Source organism: Excalfactoria chinensis, chromosome 2 (genome assembly GCF_039878825.1).
Source record: "Excalfactoria chinensis isolate bCotChi1 chromosome 2, bCotChi1.hap2, whole genome shotgun sequence".
NCBI classification, from domain to species: Eukaryota; Metazoa; Chordata; class Aves; order Galliformes; family Phasianidae; genus Excalfactoria; species Excalfactoria chinensis.
Genome location: NC_092826.1, coordinates 25,174,831 through 25,196,215, shown reverse-complemented (window position 1 = coordinate 25,196,215; position 21,385 = coordinate 25,174,831). Strand labels below are relative to the sequence as shown.

General features: G+C 36.3%; 1 protein-coding gene across 4 annotated transcripts in view; it reads left to right on the top strand.

The window, feature by feature from the left end:
• Nucleotides 1-21,385, top strand: part of WWP1 (WW domain containing E3 ubiquitin protein ligase 1) — a 61,777-nt gene that overhangs the window by 24,608 nt on the left and 15,784 nt on the right. For 2 of the 4 annotated variants that reach the window (XM_072327531.1, XM_072327532.1), the window contains exons 2-10: nt 862-952; nt 3,064-3,202; nt 5,167-5,291; nt 8,001-8,138; nt 8,236-8,302; nt 9,543-9,724; nt 13,682-14,027; nt 15,931-16,026; nt 16,667-16,841. In XM_072327531.1, coding sequence (XP_072183632.1) covers nt 883-952; nt 3,064-3,202; nt 5,167-5,291; nt 8,001-8,138; nt 8,236-8,302; nt 9,543-9,724; nt 13,682-14,027; nt 15,931-16,026; nt 16,667-16,841 — 1,338 coding nt within the window. In that variant the 5' untranslated portion in view covers nt 862-882. Of the gene's footprint in view, nt 1-861; nt 953-3,063; nt 3,203-5,166; nt 5,292-8,000; nt 8,139-8,235; nt 8,303-9,542; nt 9,725-13,681; nt 14,028-15,930; nt 16,027-16,666; nt 16,842-21,385 lie in introns of those variants that run through there. The other 2 variants (XM_072327534.1, XM_072327535.1) reach the window with 2 other exon arrangements.

The window sequence follows — 21,385 nt, the reverse complement described above, 5'->3', positions numbered from 1 at the left end:
CTTGTCCTTTCTGATTTCTGTTTCTGTGTGTTTTATATCATGCAAAATATACTATTAGTACAGTCATTCATATAATAGTATAAAAATGTGCATACCAGGAGTGCGTGTTCAACATTTTTTTCACTGACGTGTACAAACAGATAGATTTGCATGGCATTGTTCCATATTGCTGTTGTTAGCAATTGATGATCACAGAGGTAAATACAGGGCATTCACCCAGGCAGTGTATTTTAAGCATGCGTGTTTTTATGGCACGAATAGAATTGTCTGTTAGAAAATATTTCTAGTTTTGTTTCATGTGTAATGATTTGAAAGGGATCAGTGCTGCCTGTATGTCCTTCAAATGGTGCCCCAGCTCACATCAGATCCACAGTGCAATAGTTGATGAATGGTACCATAGGGTACCTTCTAAGTGCTTGCTGCTTTGATAGGTGAGGAAGGTGGGCAACAGTGGTCATAAAGCTGATAGAAGATCTAGGAATGGAATTTAAACTGTCTAAATTGCTCGTGTTGCTGCTAGGACAGCTTGATTTTTCAAGCATGCATGCATTTCAGATGTTGTTTCTTTGAAGTTGTTGGTGCTTAGCTCATCTAGATTGTAAGCATATCTTTTAGAGATAGGAATGTTGATGTAGCTGCCTTGTGTTTTTGCTTTAACAGTTGTTCTAAGCTTTGTAAATGTATACTGAAGTGCCTCTGTATACTCAGTGTGACAAATTTTGCAAAGTAATTGTATTTATTTTTGTTTTAACTAGCATTATGAAAAACTGGGTTGTCATACCAAAGTAATGCTTGCTGTCTTGCTAATTAATGTTCTAATATGCTTTTTTATCATCATTATTATTATTATTTTATTTTTAGGCTTAACCCTAAACTTCTGACATGGCCACAGCCTCACCAGGAACGGATACAAGTAACAACCATAATGGAAGGTTACAGATGCAAGTAACAGGCAAGTAGTGATAATTTGTGTCACAGTGGTTTTTAGGGGGAAACGTTCTAAAAAAGGCAAGCTGAAGCAAATGTGAAAAATAGATCAGTATAGTCGGCAATTTAATTAACTGGAAAGTTACAAGTAAAAGGATAGCTGTAACATGCATAAATGAATTGAAGCTAGGTAGAAATGTTGAAATGGGGTGGACGACAGTTTAATGATCTCTTCAAATGATGAAAGCCATGAGATGCAATACGTCAGTAGTGACAGAGAATTTGTGCTTGAGAAGAAGTAATTAATGGCATAAAATCTATAGACAGGAACACCTACCACTGAAATTATACAAAAAATATTGGCAGTTAAAAACTGCAAGTATAAAACTGCAAGTAAAAATGTGTGCAATGTTATAGAAAATCTGTGGAAAAACTGAAAGAGACTGCAAAATCTGCTAGCCCACCAAAAAAAAGTCTTTGCATTAATATGCATGCATGTGGATATATGTTATATTACCACCGATAACCCTGAAGTAAGAAAAAAACATGTGATGGGGAATATATTTAAGTCTGTCATGAGAAAAACTTGGGAAAAACATCAATAAGATGCTGTGTCTTTAAAAAAGTTATCTCCCAGGAAAGATGCATCATGGTGGATTGTAGAAGGGTGACTGGGTTATCTAAGGAAAAAATACATTGTTGTGCAGTCCCCAAAATGGATATTATGCTAAATCAAATGAGGAATACTTTGCGGGAAAAGTAATCAACTGTGTGTAAGGATAGCTTGATGAATTGTCAGAATCAACTATAACTGATAGCTTAGTTTATAAACAACTGTAACAAACTGTTAAATAAGCAGCCTGTAGCTCTAGGGCAGCATATGCAGAAATTCTGATGTCCCGCTCTGTTCTGCTAATTATATAAGTATTGTTGTGTTTTCCTGGCACTGAAACTTCTCTGACTTCAGGAGATCTGTTTCAAAGACTGAAATGGACAGAAACCTGTTTGATTTTTTGGCTCAGTTTTCTCAAAGGTTAATTCTCTAATGGAAAGCAATCACATAGACATATGGGAGGCTTAAGAGAGAAAGCATAGCCCGCAGGTAAATACCATCTTGTCTTCTGAAGCAGGTTCCTGAAGTACCATTTGAAATGTTGGCAGCTAGGCTGCTGTTGTTTGTTACAGTAACATTATCAGCTGGATGAGGAAACAAGAGAATGTATTTATTTTCAGGCACACTAGTGATTTGGAGACTAAATAAAAACTGAACTTTTTTGGTCAGTTGCTGTTTCTAATTGTTGAAGGTTTAGCTGAAGCCTGAAGCTCCTCTGCAAGATCCTTTAAATAGGGGAAACTGGAGAGCTGACTGCTTATTTTTAGTGATGTGTTCAACCAGAGGTCAGGTGGTACACAGGTGGTACAGGTGAGGAGATGAAGCTCTGCATTCAGGCTTTTGCAGTGAAACATTTGTAACAGTGAAATTTTGAAACAGGCGTAAATTGCATGTAGTTAGTATGTGTAATTTGAAATAATGAAGCTTATATTTGAAAAAAATAAAATCAACATTAAAACAAAAAATGTCTGGTAATCTCTCAGGTGTATCATACTTAGCTGTTGTTCAAGAGAATAGTTGGAAGAGAAAGAACTGTAAGAACTGTGTGCCTCCGGTGGCGCAGTGGTAGAATTGCTGCTTGCAACTCCAGGGGCCCGGGGTTCGAATCCCCCCCTGTGGCACAAGTGGCAGAAGTGCCGCTCTGCTACACAGAAGGGCTCGAATCCCAGGAGTTGGACTCGATGATCTCTAAGGTCCCTTCCAACTCGCATGATACTATGATACTATGATATGATAAAATCTAACAGACTGTATGATTTTTATTTTTTTCTATAAAATAATTGTGCTGTCTTTACCCATCCTACCAATACACAGTGAAGAGAACATGTCATGCTTTGTTTGAGCTACCTGACAAAGTAGTTCTTGGAAATGAAAGCTACCATTTTAAGGTTGACCTCTTTATGTTTAGTATTGCTTTTATATTACAGAGCATTGCTGTGCTCTGTTCCATACGCTGTGCAGGTGGTACTCTTTCTAGTTTTCATTAAGTGTGCTGCTGTAGATAAAGCAATGCATTTTATTAGTTTCTAGTGCCAAACTGAAACGGAAAAAGAATTGGTTTGGAACGACTTTCTACACGGAATTAACTGCAGATGGAGAAATCAAGAAAACAGCAAAATCAAGTAGTTCTTCAAATCCAAAGTGGGATGAACAGCTGACAGTGTAAGTAAATTTATTTATTTATTTGTTTTTTTACTTTTATTTTGGTTATTTAATACTATTTATTGGTCTGCCGTTGTAGGCAGATATTTACTGAACTTGGCTGGCTACATAACTTTTTCTGGCTTTTGCTGACTGTGCAGATATAAGATGGTGCATAATGAAAATTCTTTCTCAGTGCTTATGATGTTATGAGAATATATGTGTGTGTGTGTGTGTGTGTGTGTGTGTGTGTGTGTGTGTGTGTCTGTATACACATACTTTTTTTTTTTGGAAGAGAGTGTTCCATGTATACATTTGCTGTCCGCAGTGTGCACTTAATGCTTATTTGCACTTTGGACATCTCAGAATTTCTCTCTACAAGATGTTAGTAATTATAATTATGTCATTCTTAACTTTAAAAGGGAAGAGTTCACAACTTGTTGAGTAGGTTATGAGGAAGGTCACATTTCCTTTCAATTTCCTAATGAGGGGATGCACTTACAAGTTGCTGTAAAGTGGCCATGTAACTTTTCCTGATAGTCAAGCTGCTTAATGTGGTAATAGCTTAATTTGGTTTACCGTGCTATAAGTGCAGACATACCTGAATATGACCCTGTGAAGAACTGGCAAATCTTGCACCGTGTAATTGGCTAGAAAGCATTATTGCGTAAGCAGCACTGTGACACATGACTTGACAGGAATGAAGTAATTCGATGTACGTACTACAGCCAACCAGACATTCCATCATCGATATTACCTGGGCTGTATTACTTATAGATAAGGTATTCTGGTCTATTTTTCCTAAGTCTGTTGGAATGGCATTATTGATTCAATTGACTAGTCTTCCTGGGGATAAATGATCTCTCCAGTTTACCTAATGCCCCTGATCTGAAGGGGCAGCTACAAGAGCACCAGCAATGTATTCTGTGTGTATTTTAATTTTTTTTTTTTAATCTCATTTTTTAGTAAGACTTCCATTAGAAGGCAGCCTATTCAAAACACAGAAATATACTTCCTTACAAAATTCTGCAGAAATGATTCATACTGTCTAATGTGTTAGAGTGCCTATAGAGTTAACTCTGCTGATGGGGCCTGGGGACAGTTTTTAGCATTATTTTTAGCAGTGCTGATATACCTTCATGTTTGTAGTGCTGGCAGGTATGTGACCTTGGACTGCTTGCTGTACAGGGATTCTACTCTGTTTTTCACAGCTAGAAGCACTCTTGTTGTAATGGAAACTGTTTTATGAAACTTATTCTCCAGAACCTAGCATAAGTTCTTGTTTTCCTTCTTGAGCAGGGTGGAGATCATTGCCTAAGTTCGTAACAATGTTACTGTAATTGGGGCTTCCCTTCAGTTGTCACTGTAATTTCACTATTGCATTTTTTTTTCCCCCTCTGATTTTTGTGAATATACATTCTGGTTTTATATATATTTGTGATTCATAAGTAATGTTTTATCAGCACTTTCATGGCAAGCTGACAGCTGTAGTGTGGGTTTCTGTTTGCAAGTAGCTGATTGGTTGTATTCTCTTTTTCTGATACATGGCATTTTTCTTCCTAGTGACAGGCAAATTAGTTTTACGTATCATCTTTTTATTCACGTGAAGTAGTGCTAACTTTTAGTTAGAATTCTAGAATAGTGAGGAATAAGGAAAATATATGTTTCATAAACAAGGCATGCTGTTATATAACTGAGCTTTGTTTAGGTTATTCTGACAGTTCCCAAATTCTTTTTGCTACCTGTACTGATGTACTGTAAGCTTGATCTCAAGTATAGATATTGCAGTGTTTACAGTGCTTAATTAATTAAAAAATTTCCCTTTACATTATGAAAACTTCTTTTTCACGTAATTAGTATCAAGAAATACAGTAAATATGAGAAAGTGAATTAAGCTCAAACACTCCCAGTAAGAAAAATGACTACTTTTAAGTCTGTGTATATATATATATATATATATATTAAAAAATGTATTTTATATGCAGGAATGTGACTCCACAGACTACGCTGGAATTTAGAGTGTGGAGCCATCACACTTTAAAAGCAGATGCTTTATTAGGAAGAGCCACTGTAGACTTGAGACAAGCTTTGGAAATACACAATAGAAAATGTAAGTTATCCCGAAGGATATTTTAAGTAAAATTGTTATTACTAATCTTTATATCAAAACTGGCAAACAAACTACTAACTTTATGTGTAATTACAACTGATTTTCAGTTGGTGTCTTTACTTGTCTCTTCTGGACATGTCTAACTGTGCTATCGAGAACAACTGAAACATAACGATGAGTTATAATGATTTTGAAGCAAATTCCAGAGTCTGAGTTACTCCTAAGTAAAAGCAATAGTGATTCAATAAAATGTTTTGTGGCAAACTAATACAGAATTTGCTAAAAGATCTGTTTTTTTTTAAAGTCTAAAGTTTTTTACATTATGTTTTTCTTCTTTGAATAAATATTTTTCCCTCTTAACTCAACTGTCCAGAGAGCAGCAGAAACCACTGATAAAAGAATCAATTGAAAACTTCTTTTTAGTTCATTAGTGATTGTTGTGTTCTGTGTAACTTCTAACACTTGTTGCCTTTAATAGAATTAAAACAGGTCTTCTTTATTTTGCTTTTTAAGCTTTCTTTCATGAATACAAGAAGATGGTGAATCCACACTTTAAATTCCACTCCTGAGTGGCAGTAGAATTCCAGCTAAACCAGTATTTCGCACAAGTTTGATATGCAAACTCAAAAGCTCAGTGTAGAGAGGTGGAAGAAAATATAGCTTCTGCTCTGTTTCACAAAAGCTTCATTTTCTCTGATTCTTTGGGAAAACTGAAACAGAATCCAAAAATCAGTGGAATTTCTTCAGCAGTATGATGAAGATTCTGTGCAGGATTCCATAGTTAAGCAGAAAGTTTGCTTATTTTGTAAATACGTAACAAAATCTAAAAGGATACCTCACAGTGAAATGTAATACTATTAAAATAATCCTGAAAAAAGGTTAATATTTTATTGCTGGAGATCCAGGAGTTGTATGCCCAACAATTTGGCAGATTGGTTGGCTGTGTTAGCTGTACATTGCACTAAAGCATGTGCAGTGCTTCTGAGTTTGGCATGTCAACAGTCCAACGCCCATTGAATTACTGAATAATTCAATGAAAGATTAATCTGGTCACTCAGTTGTTGATTGAAATGCAGCACTTGAAAGGCTCTTTACTGAAAATGTAAAGGGAAGTCCAAATGCAGAAACTTTACAATTAGTGCTGTTACTCTCTCCTGCTAAACACCACTAGTCTTGAATTGCTGCCCACACCCCTTCCAGCTTTTTTGCAGGCTCAGTTGCAGTACAATCATCAGTCTGATTTTGGAAGGTAACCTTTTAAAATAACAGAGAGCGATCAAATCACCCGTTGCAGAAATGACAGCTTATGAATATGCTAGTTTAACAGATCTGTGGTAGGATAGTTTCTCCTCCCTCTCCTTTCCTTCTAGGTCAGTAATTCTGTAGTAGATTTGGCAGCTTTGTGCTTATTCCAGCAGTTTACAGTACTGTGAAATCCATCCATCTGTAGAGTTGCAGTGGGTGTTTACTAATATCTGTTGCCCAACATTGTAGAGTTCAGTCTTTTTTTCAAAATAACTCTTAGGATCTCAGTAACATCTTGGCCATATGTGGCAATAGCTGATGCTGGCATTCCCTGCTTTTGTGTTTCCTATTCATTTCTGATGTTTGTTAAGAACAGAAAGCATGGAAGTGCTGGTTTAGTGCATGGATGTACAAGTTACACAGCAAGCTTTAACTTTGGCTTGAAATGCTATCAGATTGAGGGATATAGGTTGTTACATCTTGAAAAAATAATCCTTTAATCTGGGACCACAAATACTAAAAGGCCTTAACCATTTTAACCTGATTAATGTGAACTCAGAGCTTACTTTGTTTAGTTGCCTGACATGCAGTTTTTAATGCTGAACGAGTAATGGTTGATTTAGAGTGAGTTATGCAACATCCTCAGTATGTTTTAACTCTGGATTATGTGTCTCTGTCTATACATCTGTGCATTTCTTATCATACTGAATTTTCTACTGCCTCATGAATGTATTTTTATTTTTTAAATCTCAAAACAAAAAGGTGTTTTTCGGTGAAAATATTGGGTTACTTGAGGTTTTCTCTTTGTTACTGTTTAATCCTGGCAGTTGGGGTCTATGAAAATGCACTTAATAAAGTTAAAAAAAAAAAAAAAAAAAAGGAAAAAAAAGGAGACTGTGTAGTCTTTATGTTTATTCTTTCCTCAAAGCAATGTGCTTTTCAACTGTGTCTTCTGGTTACTTTTGGAAGGTGATAAGAGAAATAAACATAAGTTTAGGTTGTAGAGTAAGGTTCCCTGTGACTTGTCACATGTAGAATTTGTCTGTGTAGTTCACAAGTTGTTTAACTTTAAGCCTTCTTATGTTATGTAAGTAGTGCGTGATTTCAGAATGGCTTAGTGGAAGTAATAAACCTGGGAAGTCATTTACTATACGGTACTGAAATTATATGGATCCTTTTGTATACCTGGATCATACTGTATAAGTAAGCTATTTATTTTTACAATAAACTATGCTTTTACCCACAGCTGGTCTGAATTTCTTAGCTCCTTAATGATTTCTATGTTATTCAAATCATCTGGTTGTGGCATTTTGTACAGATGTACTTCTTGTGCAAATATATCTTTTTTTTCTTTATGGTGGTGTTTTATTCATTTTTTTAATACTGCTTAGAATTTTAATCTTTTTAATACTTTCTAATACTTCTCTTCTTCTTTTTCCATACCCACCCCAATTTCATTTCTAGTGGAAAAGGTGAAAGAACAGTTGAAATTATCTCTGGAAAACAAGAGTGGCATGGTGCAAACAGGCGAACTGACTGTCGTGCTAGATGGGTTGGTTGTTGAACAGGAATCTCTTACAAATCTCAGTTCACCAGCAACCAGTAAGTTGAAACAATTCAGTCAATATTTTGATTAATATTTCAGACAGATTTAGTAGAATATTTCTATTGAATTTTTTTTCTTTTTTTAACTGTTCAGTAGAAGTTCAGCAGAATGGAGAAGCTGTGCATGAAAACAGAGATGCTTCGGCCAGAAGTGCATCAAGGTTGGGATTTATTTTTGTGCTTTTGACTATATGTGAAGTATATCAGCAGATTTTATCTGTTGACATTCTTTTGTTTCTAAAGGTGAGAGATCTTAACTATCAAACTCTTAATTATTTTACCATAGGGTTTAAAAATACAGTTTGTATAACAGTTAAGTGTTTCAGCTTATCAATAATTAAATTTACAATTCTGTTTTTCCTATCCTGTTAAAACCTGCTTTCCAATAGTGCACGATTACCTTTTAATGTGTAGCCCTCTGAAAATAGATTTCATATGGCTTGAATTTTTTGTGAAGTCCTGCAGATGAGATTAAGGGAGTGGTGAGTGTCACGGGGTGGTTTTGTATACTTAGTCCATTTGTTTTCTTTTCTGTTGTCTTACAAGCAGTTTCTAGTCATGTCTACCAACTTTTTGCAATGTACTATCTTAACGGAAGGAAAAAGAAGAAAGCCTAAATGACTTCCTCCTCACCCAGTTCCTTTTTTAAGGTTGAGATCAGGAAGTTGTTGAACAGACTTGTACTGTGTTTAGGCAGCAGTATTCAGAATGCTGAACCAAAGAGTTTGTCAGCTTCAGCCTAACATGGCAAGAGAAAGACCTGAAGATCTCTTTCATTCTTCATTCTTGAAGTCACCATCTTTATACCAGCTCATGGACTGAATACGGAGAAAAAGGAGTAGACTATTTGACTTCTCAACCACTAGTGAGTTGAGTAGACTGGTGTTCCTTGCCGTAGCAGTTACATTGCAGTAAATGCAGATTACTTAAGTTTTTACTTAAAAGATGATGTAAGTATACAGTTACTGTGCACTTGAGTGATAAGAACAGATTTATCCTTGTACACATGATTACTTTCTTTGTTCCTTGTGCAATGAGAGGAAGTCTTACACTATGTGGTGCTTTGGAATGGTCCCTAAAAGCGTTTTTTGGAAGATGTACACATCAGTTGCTCCCACTCAACTCTAATATCTCATAAAGTAAAGCTGAAGTGGAAATGAGTAATCTTATATGTGTGTCTGAAGTTCTTCAGGATTCATGCCTTGTTCTTTAATTGTTTTTGTCTTGCACTTGGCTTCTATCTTGGCTGCAAATGTGATCTTACAAACTACTGTGAATTTACTTATTTTCTTTGTGTATTTCTTCTGCACGTTATAGTGTAGGACTTGGGTTCTGTGCATATCTATTAAATGTGTTTGTACTAATCTAAGCTGATGTTTTTTTATGTTTATTTTTACCAAGATCTGCTTGTGATGTTCCTAATGGGAATGACAATCAAGTACCTTCAAACTCTGTAGTACAGAATGCATTCTGCATAGAAGCCGTTAATGGAAATAACTCACCATCTCCTACACATGTTGCAGCCAGACCCAAAAATACAACTGTACCAAAACCACTCGGAGCTGAGCTTGTCAACAGCACTGGTAGGAATGGGAGAATTATAAGAACATTTATGTTAAAGCTTTTTGTCTAGTTGAAATAAATCTAGAACTGAATCACTTTTTCTGCATGTTTTATATTGGACTTCAAAAAATATTGAAAGAATGTTGAATTTATAATAGTGTATTTCCACTCCATTATTACTTCTGCAGTAGATCCAGTCTTTAAGTGTACTAACTTTCATACTTACTTCTGAATTCTTACATTGGATGAAGTAAGAAGAACTTGCTTCTCTGTCCCAGATTACCAAATGACATTACTGATTGCTGGGAAGCAGAATGAGATTTCTTTCATGTAATTAATTTGAATAACTCCAGTTAGGTTTCTTTTGCTATTGGATAAATCTGCTGTTCGGTGCTGTTAGGAACTGCTGTTCCTAGAGTTAAAATGTAGATTCATTTTTGTTTTCCATTTTTTCAAAAGCTATGCCGTTCAAAACAGATATTGGCAAAATAGTAAATTTCACACATCTTTTAAATACAAAAAAAATCCAAACAAACCACACCTTATCGTAATTAGGGGTAACATATGGTACATTAAAAGAACTTGAAAAGCAGGTATTTATGTTTGTTCTTCAGGCAAGGCTTTGTATCTGATCATGACTGTGTTTTTAAAGCACTTGACTCAGCTGGACTGAGTGAAGTTACAGTGACAGCAGAGGAAAAAGATACTTTTAAATAGAAAGATGCAAGCTGTTAATAAACAGGAGAACAGAGACTGTTAAGCTTCCTCAAAAAGAGAGGAAAATAAGGGAATGGTGGCAAGATGGTGGAAACAGTGATAAACTTTAAATGGTAGTAATTAAACGAGGCCTCTGTGAACCAGAGCTCTTTTTAGAGAACTTGAATTTGATTCCTCTCTCTTTTCAGTTGAAGGCCAAAGGGCATATGTATTATTTAAGCACTGTTCTCTTTTTCTTCAATTGCTAAGAGATCTGTTTTAAATTTGAATTTGAATAGTGTAATTGCTGTAGTAATTGATTTGATCAAATAGTAATATTGATGAAATCATCACTGAACTTGCACTGAGACCATTTTCAACTACTGTATTGGTTAGTGGAGACGTTTTTGTTTTAAGGAAAAACATAAAATTAGTCTTTGGCATTTGTTGATCGCACAGATTCTTTTTTTATTTTTCCCCTTGTACTTAGCAGAACTGTAATTTTGTATCATGTTGCCAGAACTGCTGTTTTAGATCTAATTGGTGAGGTAACCAGCTGGTGTATCATAGAATCATCATAGAATAATAAAATGGCCTGGGTTGCAAAGTACCACAATGACCATGTAGTTTCAGTCCCCCTGCTATATGCAAGGTTGTCAACCACCATACCAGGCTGCCCAGAGCCACATCCAGCCTGGCCTTGAATGCCTTGAATGTGGGGCATCCACAACATCCTTGGGCAAAATGTTTTACATATCTGTTTTGGAGATCAGCTTACTAAAAGAGCTGATGATTTGTCAGTTATTTTGATCCTATCTTCCTTCTGTAATCCCATTGACTGTTTCATGTGGATGAACTGAAATTACTTTTTTAAATGAAAGTTGAAAGTTAAGCTGGCTTTTTTCTATTTTTACAAAGTTGTTGCTGTACCTGAAGCAGACATTTAAAGAAAACTGATCAGATTGTCTGTAGTTGTGATTTTCTTTTAATCTCATGCTTTATATTTTGTTTAAATGGTATGAATTCTTGATATATCTTGTAGTAGTTAATCTGTTTTCTGTGAGCTGGAAGTAGTGATGTATTAGCCTGGAATAGCTGTGTTCATGATTCAGTGCCTTTTACAGACTTTCCACATATCCTGCTGCCTATACAATCATACTTGTTACTATTGCACGTAGTAAGTAGTCTTAAGTTTTTATTTATAAGAGTACTGTACAGGATTAAGAGAAATGAACTCTTTAAAATGATGAAACACCATTTTATAGGCACTAGGCTGGAGTTAAATTTTGCACATTTCTATCAATGGGATTAAAACTGTAGAGATGTCTTAGTATTTTGGCTTCAGTTCTTAGAACTGGAAGCTTATAATGTACTGTCAGTTAGAAAACCACTTGAAGTGTGTGTTGCATATAGTATTTTGTCTTGAAGGAAAAGATTTACAGCTCTAAAGGAGGTACAAACTGGCAAGGTTAAGTAGAATTGTCACTGGTTGGTGTTGATTAGGGATTCAGAAAATTAAAGCTGTGAATGATATTACACTACTTCACGCAATGTCCTTGACTTCTAATAGGGTCATATTAACTACTGTACCTGATTACTGATTTCACTAGTTTGAGACAAAATCTTGTGCCAAGATACTGTTCTGCTAAGATCTGCAGATGGAGGAGACAGATTCTATAGCAGGGTGTGTTGTGGCAGAACAATGGGGAATGGTTTCAAACTGAAAGAGGGGGAGATGTAGATTGGATATAAGGAAAATGTTTTTTGCAGTAAGGGTGGTGAGGCACTGTAACAGCTCGCCAAAGATGTGCCCCATTCCTGGAGACATTAAAGATCAGGCCTGATGGGGTTCTGGACAACATGATCTAGCTGTCGGTGTCCCTGTTTATTGCACTGGGTGACCTTTAAGGGTCCTTTCCAACTCAAGCAAATCCATGACTATGACTGGTATTGATGCATTGCCAGACAAGTGGGCTTGAGAATACTAAGCCTTAGCCCGTTTTTCCTCCCAAATCTGTCTGCTTTAAACCTTCTACGAGATTATGCTTGCTTGACTTGGATGACATTTGTGTTGTTCTTAAAAAGGCATAAATTAATTTACTTTGATTCTGTTATCATTTTTGTAATTTTTTAGTTTATATCAGTCACGTTGGTATTCTGGATCTGCTGAGATAGAGTTCATTTTCTTCATGGCAGCTTGTATGATGCTGTGTTTCAGACTTATGAGCAAAACCATGCTGATAGCACGGTTATGCTTTAACTGCTGCTGAAGCATTTCTTCACAACATGAAGTCCTTATCTGTTTCTCATTCAGCCTCTTCTCAGCTGATCAACAGATTGGGAGTGCTCAGGAGGTTGGGAGTGGTAACATCCAGGCAGATGACCTGAACCAACCAAAGAGATGTTCTTTGTCATACAATGTCATGCTCAGCAATAAAAAGGGAGAGGAGAAATTTTGGGGTCGTTAGTCATCTTTCTGCATGGGAACTGGATTGCTGTCATTCTATCCATGGGAGGTGGTGAATGATTGCCTTCACATCACTGATTTTGTTTCATTTTTTTTGTCATCTCCTAATTCTTTTCTTACTAAATATATATATATTTTTATCTCGGCTCACAAGTTTTCTTGCTTTTACTTTTCATCTTCTCTTCCCCAGTCATGCTGTGGGTGGAAGTGAGTGAGTGGCTGTGTGGTACTTAGCTGTCTGTCATAGTTAGCTCACGACAGTTAGCAAAATGTAATTTTTTAGGACATATTGATCTTGCTAAGGATGCTGGGGTGATCTATTTATTTATTTATTTTTGTAAATGAGATACACAAGATGATATTAAATCTGTAAGAACTGTCTTTATTTCTGCATTGCATGTAGTTACTTGGCTCCCAATGCTTTTCTTTCTTGTCATGCTATTCAAGATATGTTTTTGAAGTTGGTACAACTTCTCAAGTAAGGCAGTACTGTTTCTTGGGCAGTGGGTGCTTACTTTTTGCTAATCTCAGGAATAACGTATAATGTTACATTAAGGAAGGTATGCAGAAACTAAGAACTAATCTTCACAGGGAAGTATAGAGAATGGCTTGCAGACTAAGATTTATTTACAGCTTCAACTGAAGCTGGTGCACTGTGGCCTTTTTGTAATCTGCAAAAATGTGACTTATGGCACGTAGGTGTAAACTGAATCAAAGCAAGGAATATGATTAATATAGTTTACTTCAAAATCTGACCAAAAAGTTTAATTTTTTGGAATCTGATATGCAAATATTCTTATTTTCCATTTCTCAGTTAATGGTGAGACATCTTCCTCTGCACCAGAAACTGGTAATTCTTCTGTCTCTGAAGCTATGGTAGGTTCAGAAGCTCCCATGTCTACAGATTGCACTAACACTACAGCAGAACCTCAATCAACAGAAGAAGCAGCTAGTTGTTCTGAAAGCCACACTTCTACGCTATCCGTTGTGTCTGCTGGACTAGAAGCTTCAGCTACTACAGACTGTGCTCAGCCTAATACCACAAACAGTACAGCAGCAGATGCAGCAAAACCAAGGGAATCCTCTTCAGCCTCAGGTGCATCAGGAGAGACTTTAAGACAGCAGACTGTTAATGCTGGTACAGAACCTTTACCACCAGGGTATGTGGTCTTGATTTTAACACTTATATTGTGTTTTGTCTTAATGTGTATGTGAAGAAATTACAGTTTAATTCCCCACAGGGATTGCTAAATACAGATCAGTTGGCAGAGATGGGGTTATATGATCTAAAATGAGGTTTGTACTATTCTATAACTGGCTGGTAGCTTATGTCCCAGAAACCAGCAGCTGATCATTTATTTGTTGAGACAGTAATGTGATCTAAATAGAGGAATTCTTGGGCATTATGGATATGAAGAAGATTCATTTGATATATTTAATCTTACTTGGGTCATAATTAATTGCTGCTTTGGTTCTTATACTGTGGGAATGTAGTAGGGACTAAAATATGAAGAAACAAAATGAATAAAATAGTCTAGAAATGTGGGTTCTTGCAGTGTAGGTGTGTAACCAATAATGTTAAAAATACAATGTGTGCATGTGCTCAGAATAGCTAGAAACTTCTAGCTCTTCCAAACTGAAACTACTGCTGTAGTTCTAAACCTTAAATGCAAAATCAAAGATGAGCCTAAACCTCAAATAAAAGCATAATATGTGCTCAAATAGATATACTGATCTCAATAGAAATAAATTTAAAAAAAAAACAGATACCTCATGTTTGGGTGAAAAGATGTCTTCAGTTAAAAATGCTGACATTTTTGTAATAATCCAAATATTAACTATTTTAGCATCTTTTTAAACACAGAAGTAGTTACTTGCTGGAAGTATATATATACTGTGCCATTGTAGCTGATCTTTCTGAGATCTGTCATGTATCTGCTCTCTCTGGAACAGGTTCAGTAAGTAGTTAGTGACTTCACTTAATTTGCTGTAGATAAACATGAAAACAGGAATCTCAAAAGACAGAAGTACTGTAGATACTTTGTTGAGGAAATGTCTCAAGGTTCTTAATTTTCAATTATTTTGACAAAGAAAATTCTTTATAAGAGGGAACTTCTGTTATGTCCCCTCCCCGCTTTTTTCTTTAATATGCTTTCTTGTTGCCAGGGTCTTGGATTCAGGCCTAGTGGACGCTACAGCTTAATTCATTACTTTGTCATTCTTCCCTGATTGTGCTTTCTCCCTCCCCAGTATATTTGAATGTCCGTTACATTCAGCCTTACTAACTATGTAACATGCTTCTACTCCTCTTTTATGACTTTATAAACTTGACATTTAACCTCTTGAACTGCAAAAGCATTCGTAGAAATTTGATGAATATCAAGTAGAATGTCCTGCCTGCATTTTTAGGAGCTATGTAATTATGTTTTTAAGAAAAACATATGCATTAATAGGAAATGAGGATAAATAATGCATCATGACAGTCCTCAGTAGCATGAATCTTGAATTGCTCATGTTCATATCCATCTTCATTGTAAGAGATTTGCAACCAAAACTGAAGAAATAATCCCCAGGAATATCAGATAGAGATAAAGAAATCTAACATAAAAACATGGGAGAGTTATCTGCTAGCACACATTTGAGGTTCACTTTGAGAGATCCTGTTGTTTATTGGATGAGACATGCTTGGAAATGCAAAGAATTTGTTTCTAAACTTTTAAAATGAAGCATCCAAACCTGAAGCAGATAATTACTTGTCTTCATTTTCAGATACCTTAAATAGAATTTAAAATTATTTCTATATATCAGTGTATGTTCATTTTAGGTTCCACGTCCCTTAAAGAAGTCTTCATGGTGATACCTATTCAAGCAGGAAGTAAATGTATTCTTTATGTATTCTAGTGTGCATCGCCTTCAGTGTTCTAGAATGAGGTTTGGATTGCAGTGTGTTCATTCAGTAGCAATTTATTATTATTATTATTATTATTTTTTTGCTTACTGGGAAATAAGCCTTAGGGAAGTATTTTCACCTTGACTTACGTGAAAGTATTTTTTGTCCTGAAGGTGGGAGCAAAGAAAGGATCCTCATGGTAGAACCTATTATGTTGATCACAATACACGAACCACGACGTGGGAAAGACCACAGCCCTTGCCTCCTGGGTACTGTAGACTTTTCTTAGTTTAAAGTTGATTATGCTGCTACATTCTGTTTTTCTTCTAATGCGAAACAAACAAACCCTACTGTCTTGGTTTTAATAAGCAGTTTGTTGAAAATGTATCATACATTAAGAAGTCTGAACATGCAGTTAGCTTAAAATGTGTTATTTTCCCCAAGAATATTGGTGTATCTATATGTATCTCATTCTGATCACTTGTTCAAAAACAGCTGCTAAATTATGTTGTTCTTCCTTTAAAACTTAAGTGTTAAAATAACGAAGATTTTACCATCTTTATGTAGATGGCATCACTAGTGTAGTGCAATGGTTACCAACCTTGGATTCCCAGGCAATATTGGATTTTCTGTGAAACATGCCAAACATTAATCATGTCACAGGAAATTACAGTTAAAACTGGGGGTGACAGCAAGAGCCAATGATGCCATTTCCTGGGTGTTTGCCCAGTTTGCTCTGCTCCCCAGCCAGTAGAGCTGGGGAGTACTTTTGTGTACTTTAAAAATTAAGATTATGCCTATCATTCCAGTACTTAACTCAAATAATATCTAGAATTTTAGCATGAAGAAAAAATGAGCTACGCAGTATTACTGGAAAATATAGCTGTTAATGTTTCTGTTTCTTGAAAGCTGGGAAAGAAGAGTTGATGATCGTGGTAGAGTTTACTATGTGGACCATAACACCAGAACAACAACATGGCAGCGACCAACAATGGAATCAGTCAGGAACTTTGAGCAGTGGCAGTCTCAGCGCAATCAACTGCAGGGAGCTATGCAACAATTTAACCAACGATACCTCTATTCGGTAATTCAATATTCTATATGCAATTCAGAAATGAGTAAAGAGATATAGCTACCCTTTGAATCAGCCATGTTAACCTCATGATACTTAAGACTTTTAGTGATAGTAGTAACTGGTAAAAGTAAAGCACTCCCTTAACTGAAAAGGAGTGTAAAAACTGGATTATGAGCACTATATGTATTAAATGGCATTTGAAAATTCTTTAGAGGAGTCTCTCATTGGTACAGGTGGTAATTCTTTTTCTTTGAGCTCATTTTGAAGCTTAGGGGCCTGGTTCCTGGAATTTCAAACATTCAAACATTTCTCTTATGTAGTTTTCTCACTTTAATCTTTGGAAGAAACTGTCACGAGCAGCTTCAAAGACTACATTAGCCTGGAGAAGAGAAAGCTCCATGGAGCTTCTGCGGCTTTTCAATACTTAAACAGAACTGTAAAAAAATGGGGAGTGACTTTTTACCTGGGCAGATAGTGTTAGGACAAGGGAGAACAGTTTTAAACTAAAAAAGGAGAGATTTAGATCAGATGTGAGGCAGATTTTTTTATATTTTTTTTTTACTTTGAGAATATTGAGGCGCTGAAACAGGTTTCTCAGGGAAGCTGTGAGTGCTTTATCCCTGGAGGTGTTCAAGGGCAGGTTGGATGGGGCCCTAGGCAGCCTTATCTTGTGGGTGGCAGCTCTGCTGATAGCTGAGGAGTTGGAACTAGATAATCTTTAATGTCCCTTCCAACTCAAGCCATTTTATAAATCTATTATGGAGTTACTGAAACAGTTTTGTTTGTTTGTTTGTTTGTTTTTCATTTATGACTAGATAACTTGAACAGTTTTTTATGTTGGTTTGGTTTTGTTTTTGTTTTCCTCCACAGCACCTGTGTATCACTATTCTAGACATTTCATTGTAAGACTTGAGTTCACTCTTAAATAAAGATCCAATTTTAGAGACTTCATAAGTGATACATAGCACAGCTGGAGTGCTTTAGAAAGGAAAAACTTCGTTTTGATTTCTGATCTAGGACTGTATGCATCGGGAAGCCTAACTTTCCTCTAAATTTGATAAACCTCTTTAAGGTATCCTCTGTGAAGTAAAGGACATTGCAGTATTCTTATGTTTAACACTTCTCAGCTTTTTGTTACATAATTAGACATATCACCACTGATTAGATGTATCACCACTGATTTTCTTTATTCCTGTGTTGTGCATCATAGTTTATTTATCTTACACAATTATAAAAAGATAGAATGATTAAAGTTGGAAAGGCTTTCTTTCTGTCCCTTCACTGGACCCTCTCCAGTAGTTGTATATCTCAACAGTACTTCCAAGTGTGGCCTCCCCACTACTAAGCAGAGTGGAATGATTACCTCTCTTGACCAGCTGGCAGTACTTTGCAACCCAGAATAAATTTAGCCATCGTAGAGCAAGGACACATTGCTGGCTCTTGTTAGACTTGTCCACTGTGACCTTCAGGTACTTTTCTACAGAGCTGCTTTCCAGCTGAGAGGCTCCCAGTCTGGATTTGTTCCTTCTTGGGTGCAGGACTTTGCACTCATTTGTGTTTGACTGTACAAGACTTCTGCCATCACGTTTCTGCATTCTGCCATGTCCCCAGCACGACCCTTTGATGTTTTAGCCCCGTCACTTTCAGCTTCATGTAATCTGTGAATTTACCAAGGGCACATTCTACCTCATTATCCGGGTCATTAATAAAGATATAAAACAGGGCTGGACCCAGTATTGACTCCTAGAGTCTGTCTGCTACTGGATTCCAACTAGACTTTACACCACTGACAGCTACTTTATGGGTCTGATTTACCAGTTTTCAGTCTGCCTCACTATCTTCTCATCCAGGATGTACTTCAGTGCCTTGTCTATGAGGATCATATGGGGAACAGTTTCAAAGGAAGGCCTTACTGAAGTTCAGGAAGACAGTATCCATTGTTCTCTCCTCACTTATCAGGCCAGTCATTGCATCGCAGAAGCATAGCAGACAGATCAAATGTGACTTCTGCTTAGTAAATCCACTCAGACTCTTCCTGATAATATTCTTGGCCTTCACGTGCCTGGAAGTGGTTTCCAGAATTAGCTGTTCCCTTGTCTTCCCAGGGACTGAAGTGAGGCTGACCAGCCTGTAGTTCCCTGGGTTCTCTTTCTTGCCTTCTGTGAAGAAAGGCATTTACTCTCCTCCAGTATTCAATCATTTCTCCCAATTGCCATGATTAACTGAAGATTATCAGCAGTGATCTCAGTGACATTTGCCAGCTCCCTCAGCACTCCCCTGTCAGGACCCATGGATTTATGAACGGCTCTGACCTGATCAGCCTCCACCAAGCGTATATTTTCAGGGGCCTGGACTAGATGATCTCTAGAAGTCCCTTCCAACCTCCACAATTTTATAACCAGACTTTCTGCCTGGTCTCTGGGACCCGGGATTCCTAAAGGCCAATCTTGCTAGTAAAGACTGATACAAAGAATGCCTTCAGCCTTTTCTGTGTCACATGCCACCAGATCTCCTGTCCCCTTCAGCAATGAACCCACATTTTCCTTAGTCTTCCTTTTGTCACTGATGTACTTAAAGACGTATATATGTCTTGTTGCCATTGACATTCCTAGCTAGTGTCAGTTCTGTTAGGGCTTTGGCTTTCCTGTCCTTATCCCTGAATGCCCAGAGGATGTCTCTTTATTTCTTGGAGATTACCTGTTCCTGCTTCTGCCTTCTGTGTGCTTCCTTTTTGAGTCTGAATCTAATGAGAAGCTAATTGTTCATCCATGGAGATATGGGGATTGTGAACCATTGCTTTTTGCCACTTGAAATTTTTGTGTTTTTTTTCCTAGATTTGTTGACTTGTTTCTAGTAGGTACTGAAATTTTACTGAATTCTCAGCTCAGCTGGAGAGCTGTTTGCTCAAATCATGCCCTGTCATTATAACTTTGTGCCAATCTGTTCATGCTGTCAGAACTGTTAGCTTCTTAGACATTGCCTAAAACATAGGGACAGACTTTATCATCTCCTTTTGGTAAGTTGCTTGAGATCAGTATTAATAAAAAAGTGGCAGTTGCCATTCAAATGTGAGATAATTTTTGTCTTTTAGGTAGGTGCTTCTATACACTTCTCAAACTGTTACAATCAAATGAGGTAACTTGTCTTCCTCTGACACACCAGAACTCTGCTTATATAGCAGCTTCTGAGTAATATAGTTTATTTTCTAGGAAACAGTAATTTAATCCTTTTAATAAACAAGTCAAAATTTCAGTTGTCTTGAATGGTCAAAAATAAGCTGTGTGAGGAAAATAAGAATGGTAGGGCTATGATTATTATAGTTATTCTCGGTTTTATTTATTTTTCTGTTGAAAGTACTAGTGGGACTTTCCTGAAATTGCTGTTTTTCATTATCTTGCTGTTGTTTTATGCATCTCGTTCTAGCTTAATTCTTTTTTGTCTTGTTGTCATAACAGCAGCTAGTCCTTTTCCTTGTTTATAATCTTTTTCATGGGACGTAGCACCACCATATTGCTACTTATACACTTAATGTAAGGAAGTAAGTGTAGAATAATTTATACTTCAGCCAAATACATTGTTTCTTGGATCAAGCTGTAGACTACTTCTGTCTAGAAATGCTATTCAGATATTTCAAAATATTTAATGTGATAAGAGTTGCTTCAGACTTTGTTTTCTTATCTTGTAATTTGCAAATAGCAAGTTGCAGTATAAATGTCTGAAGTTATTGTTTTTAATAAATATAACATACTTCGACTATGTATGTTCAAAGGAATTAGGAGGGAACGGTAATAAGAAATAATGTGAGAAAAAATGTAGAATTTTAATATTCATTCAAAGTAGATGTCTTAATAAAGGGTTTTGGAAGACTAGTCTAAATTTACTTAAAAACTGCTACTTGTGTATAATATGAAGGTTCTAAATGATAAATATGTTCAAAATGGTCAAATATTGTGGTTTGTTTCCTTAAATTTACTGTTTAATTAAGAACATAGTATTTGTAGGCCACGTATAAATAATTGGGCACATTAAGAAGATGAGAAAACTCTGAACTATTCTGCCATTCAATTCCTTGGCAGTTAGCGTTTTCCATTGTGTGCTATTGTTCTTACACGTACTACTGAGAAATCTTTGGTTACAAGGTCATTGTGACTACATTCATTCCGAAAGCAGAAAATGATAACTTCATTTACTTCAGAAATGATAGTAATTCTCTTTTTGTATCTAATAGCTTGATTTGGAGTATATCCATTGCATTTTCTTATGATACTTGTTCTGCTTCTGTATCGCAGGGTAACACCAAAAGTACTGTAGCCTTTCTTATATGAATTTGCGGTTTGGAAACTCTTAAGTGGACTTGAGATTTTTTTCTGTTACAAATGTTACTTAAAAGTAAAGCAGTAGTGGCAGTAAGGTGATCCTTAAGATACTCTGGAAAATGTAGATCAGTTTCCACTTATCAAAATTTAATTCTGTGGTAAAGAAGTGCACATAACTAGGTAGGCGAACTTCACCATCGTAAAGGTTTTAGGAAGGATGCTTTTAGTTATAAATTA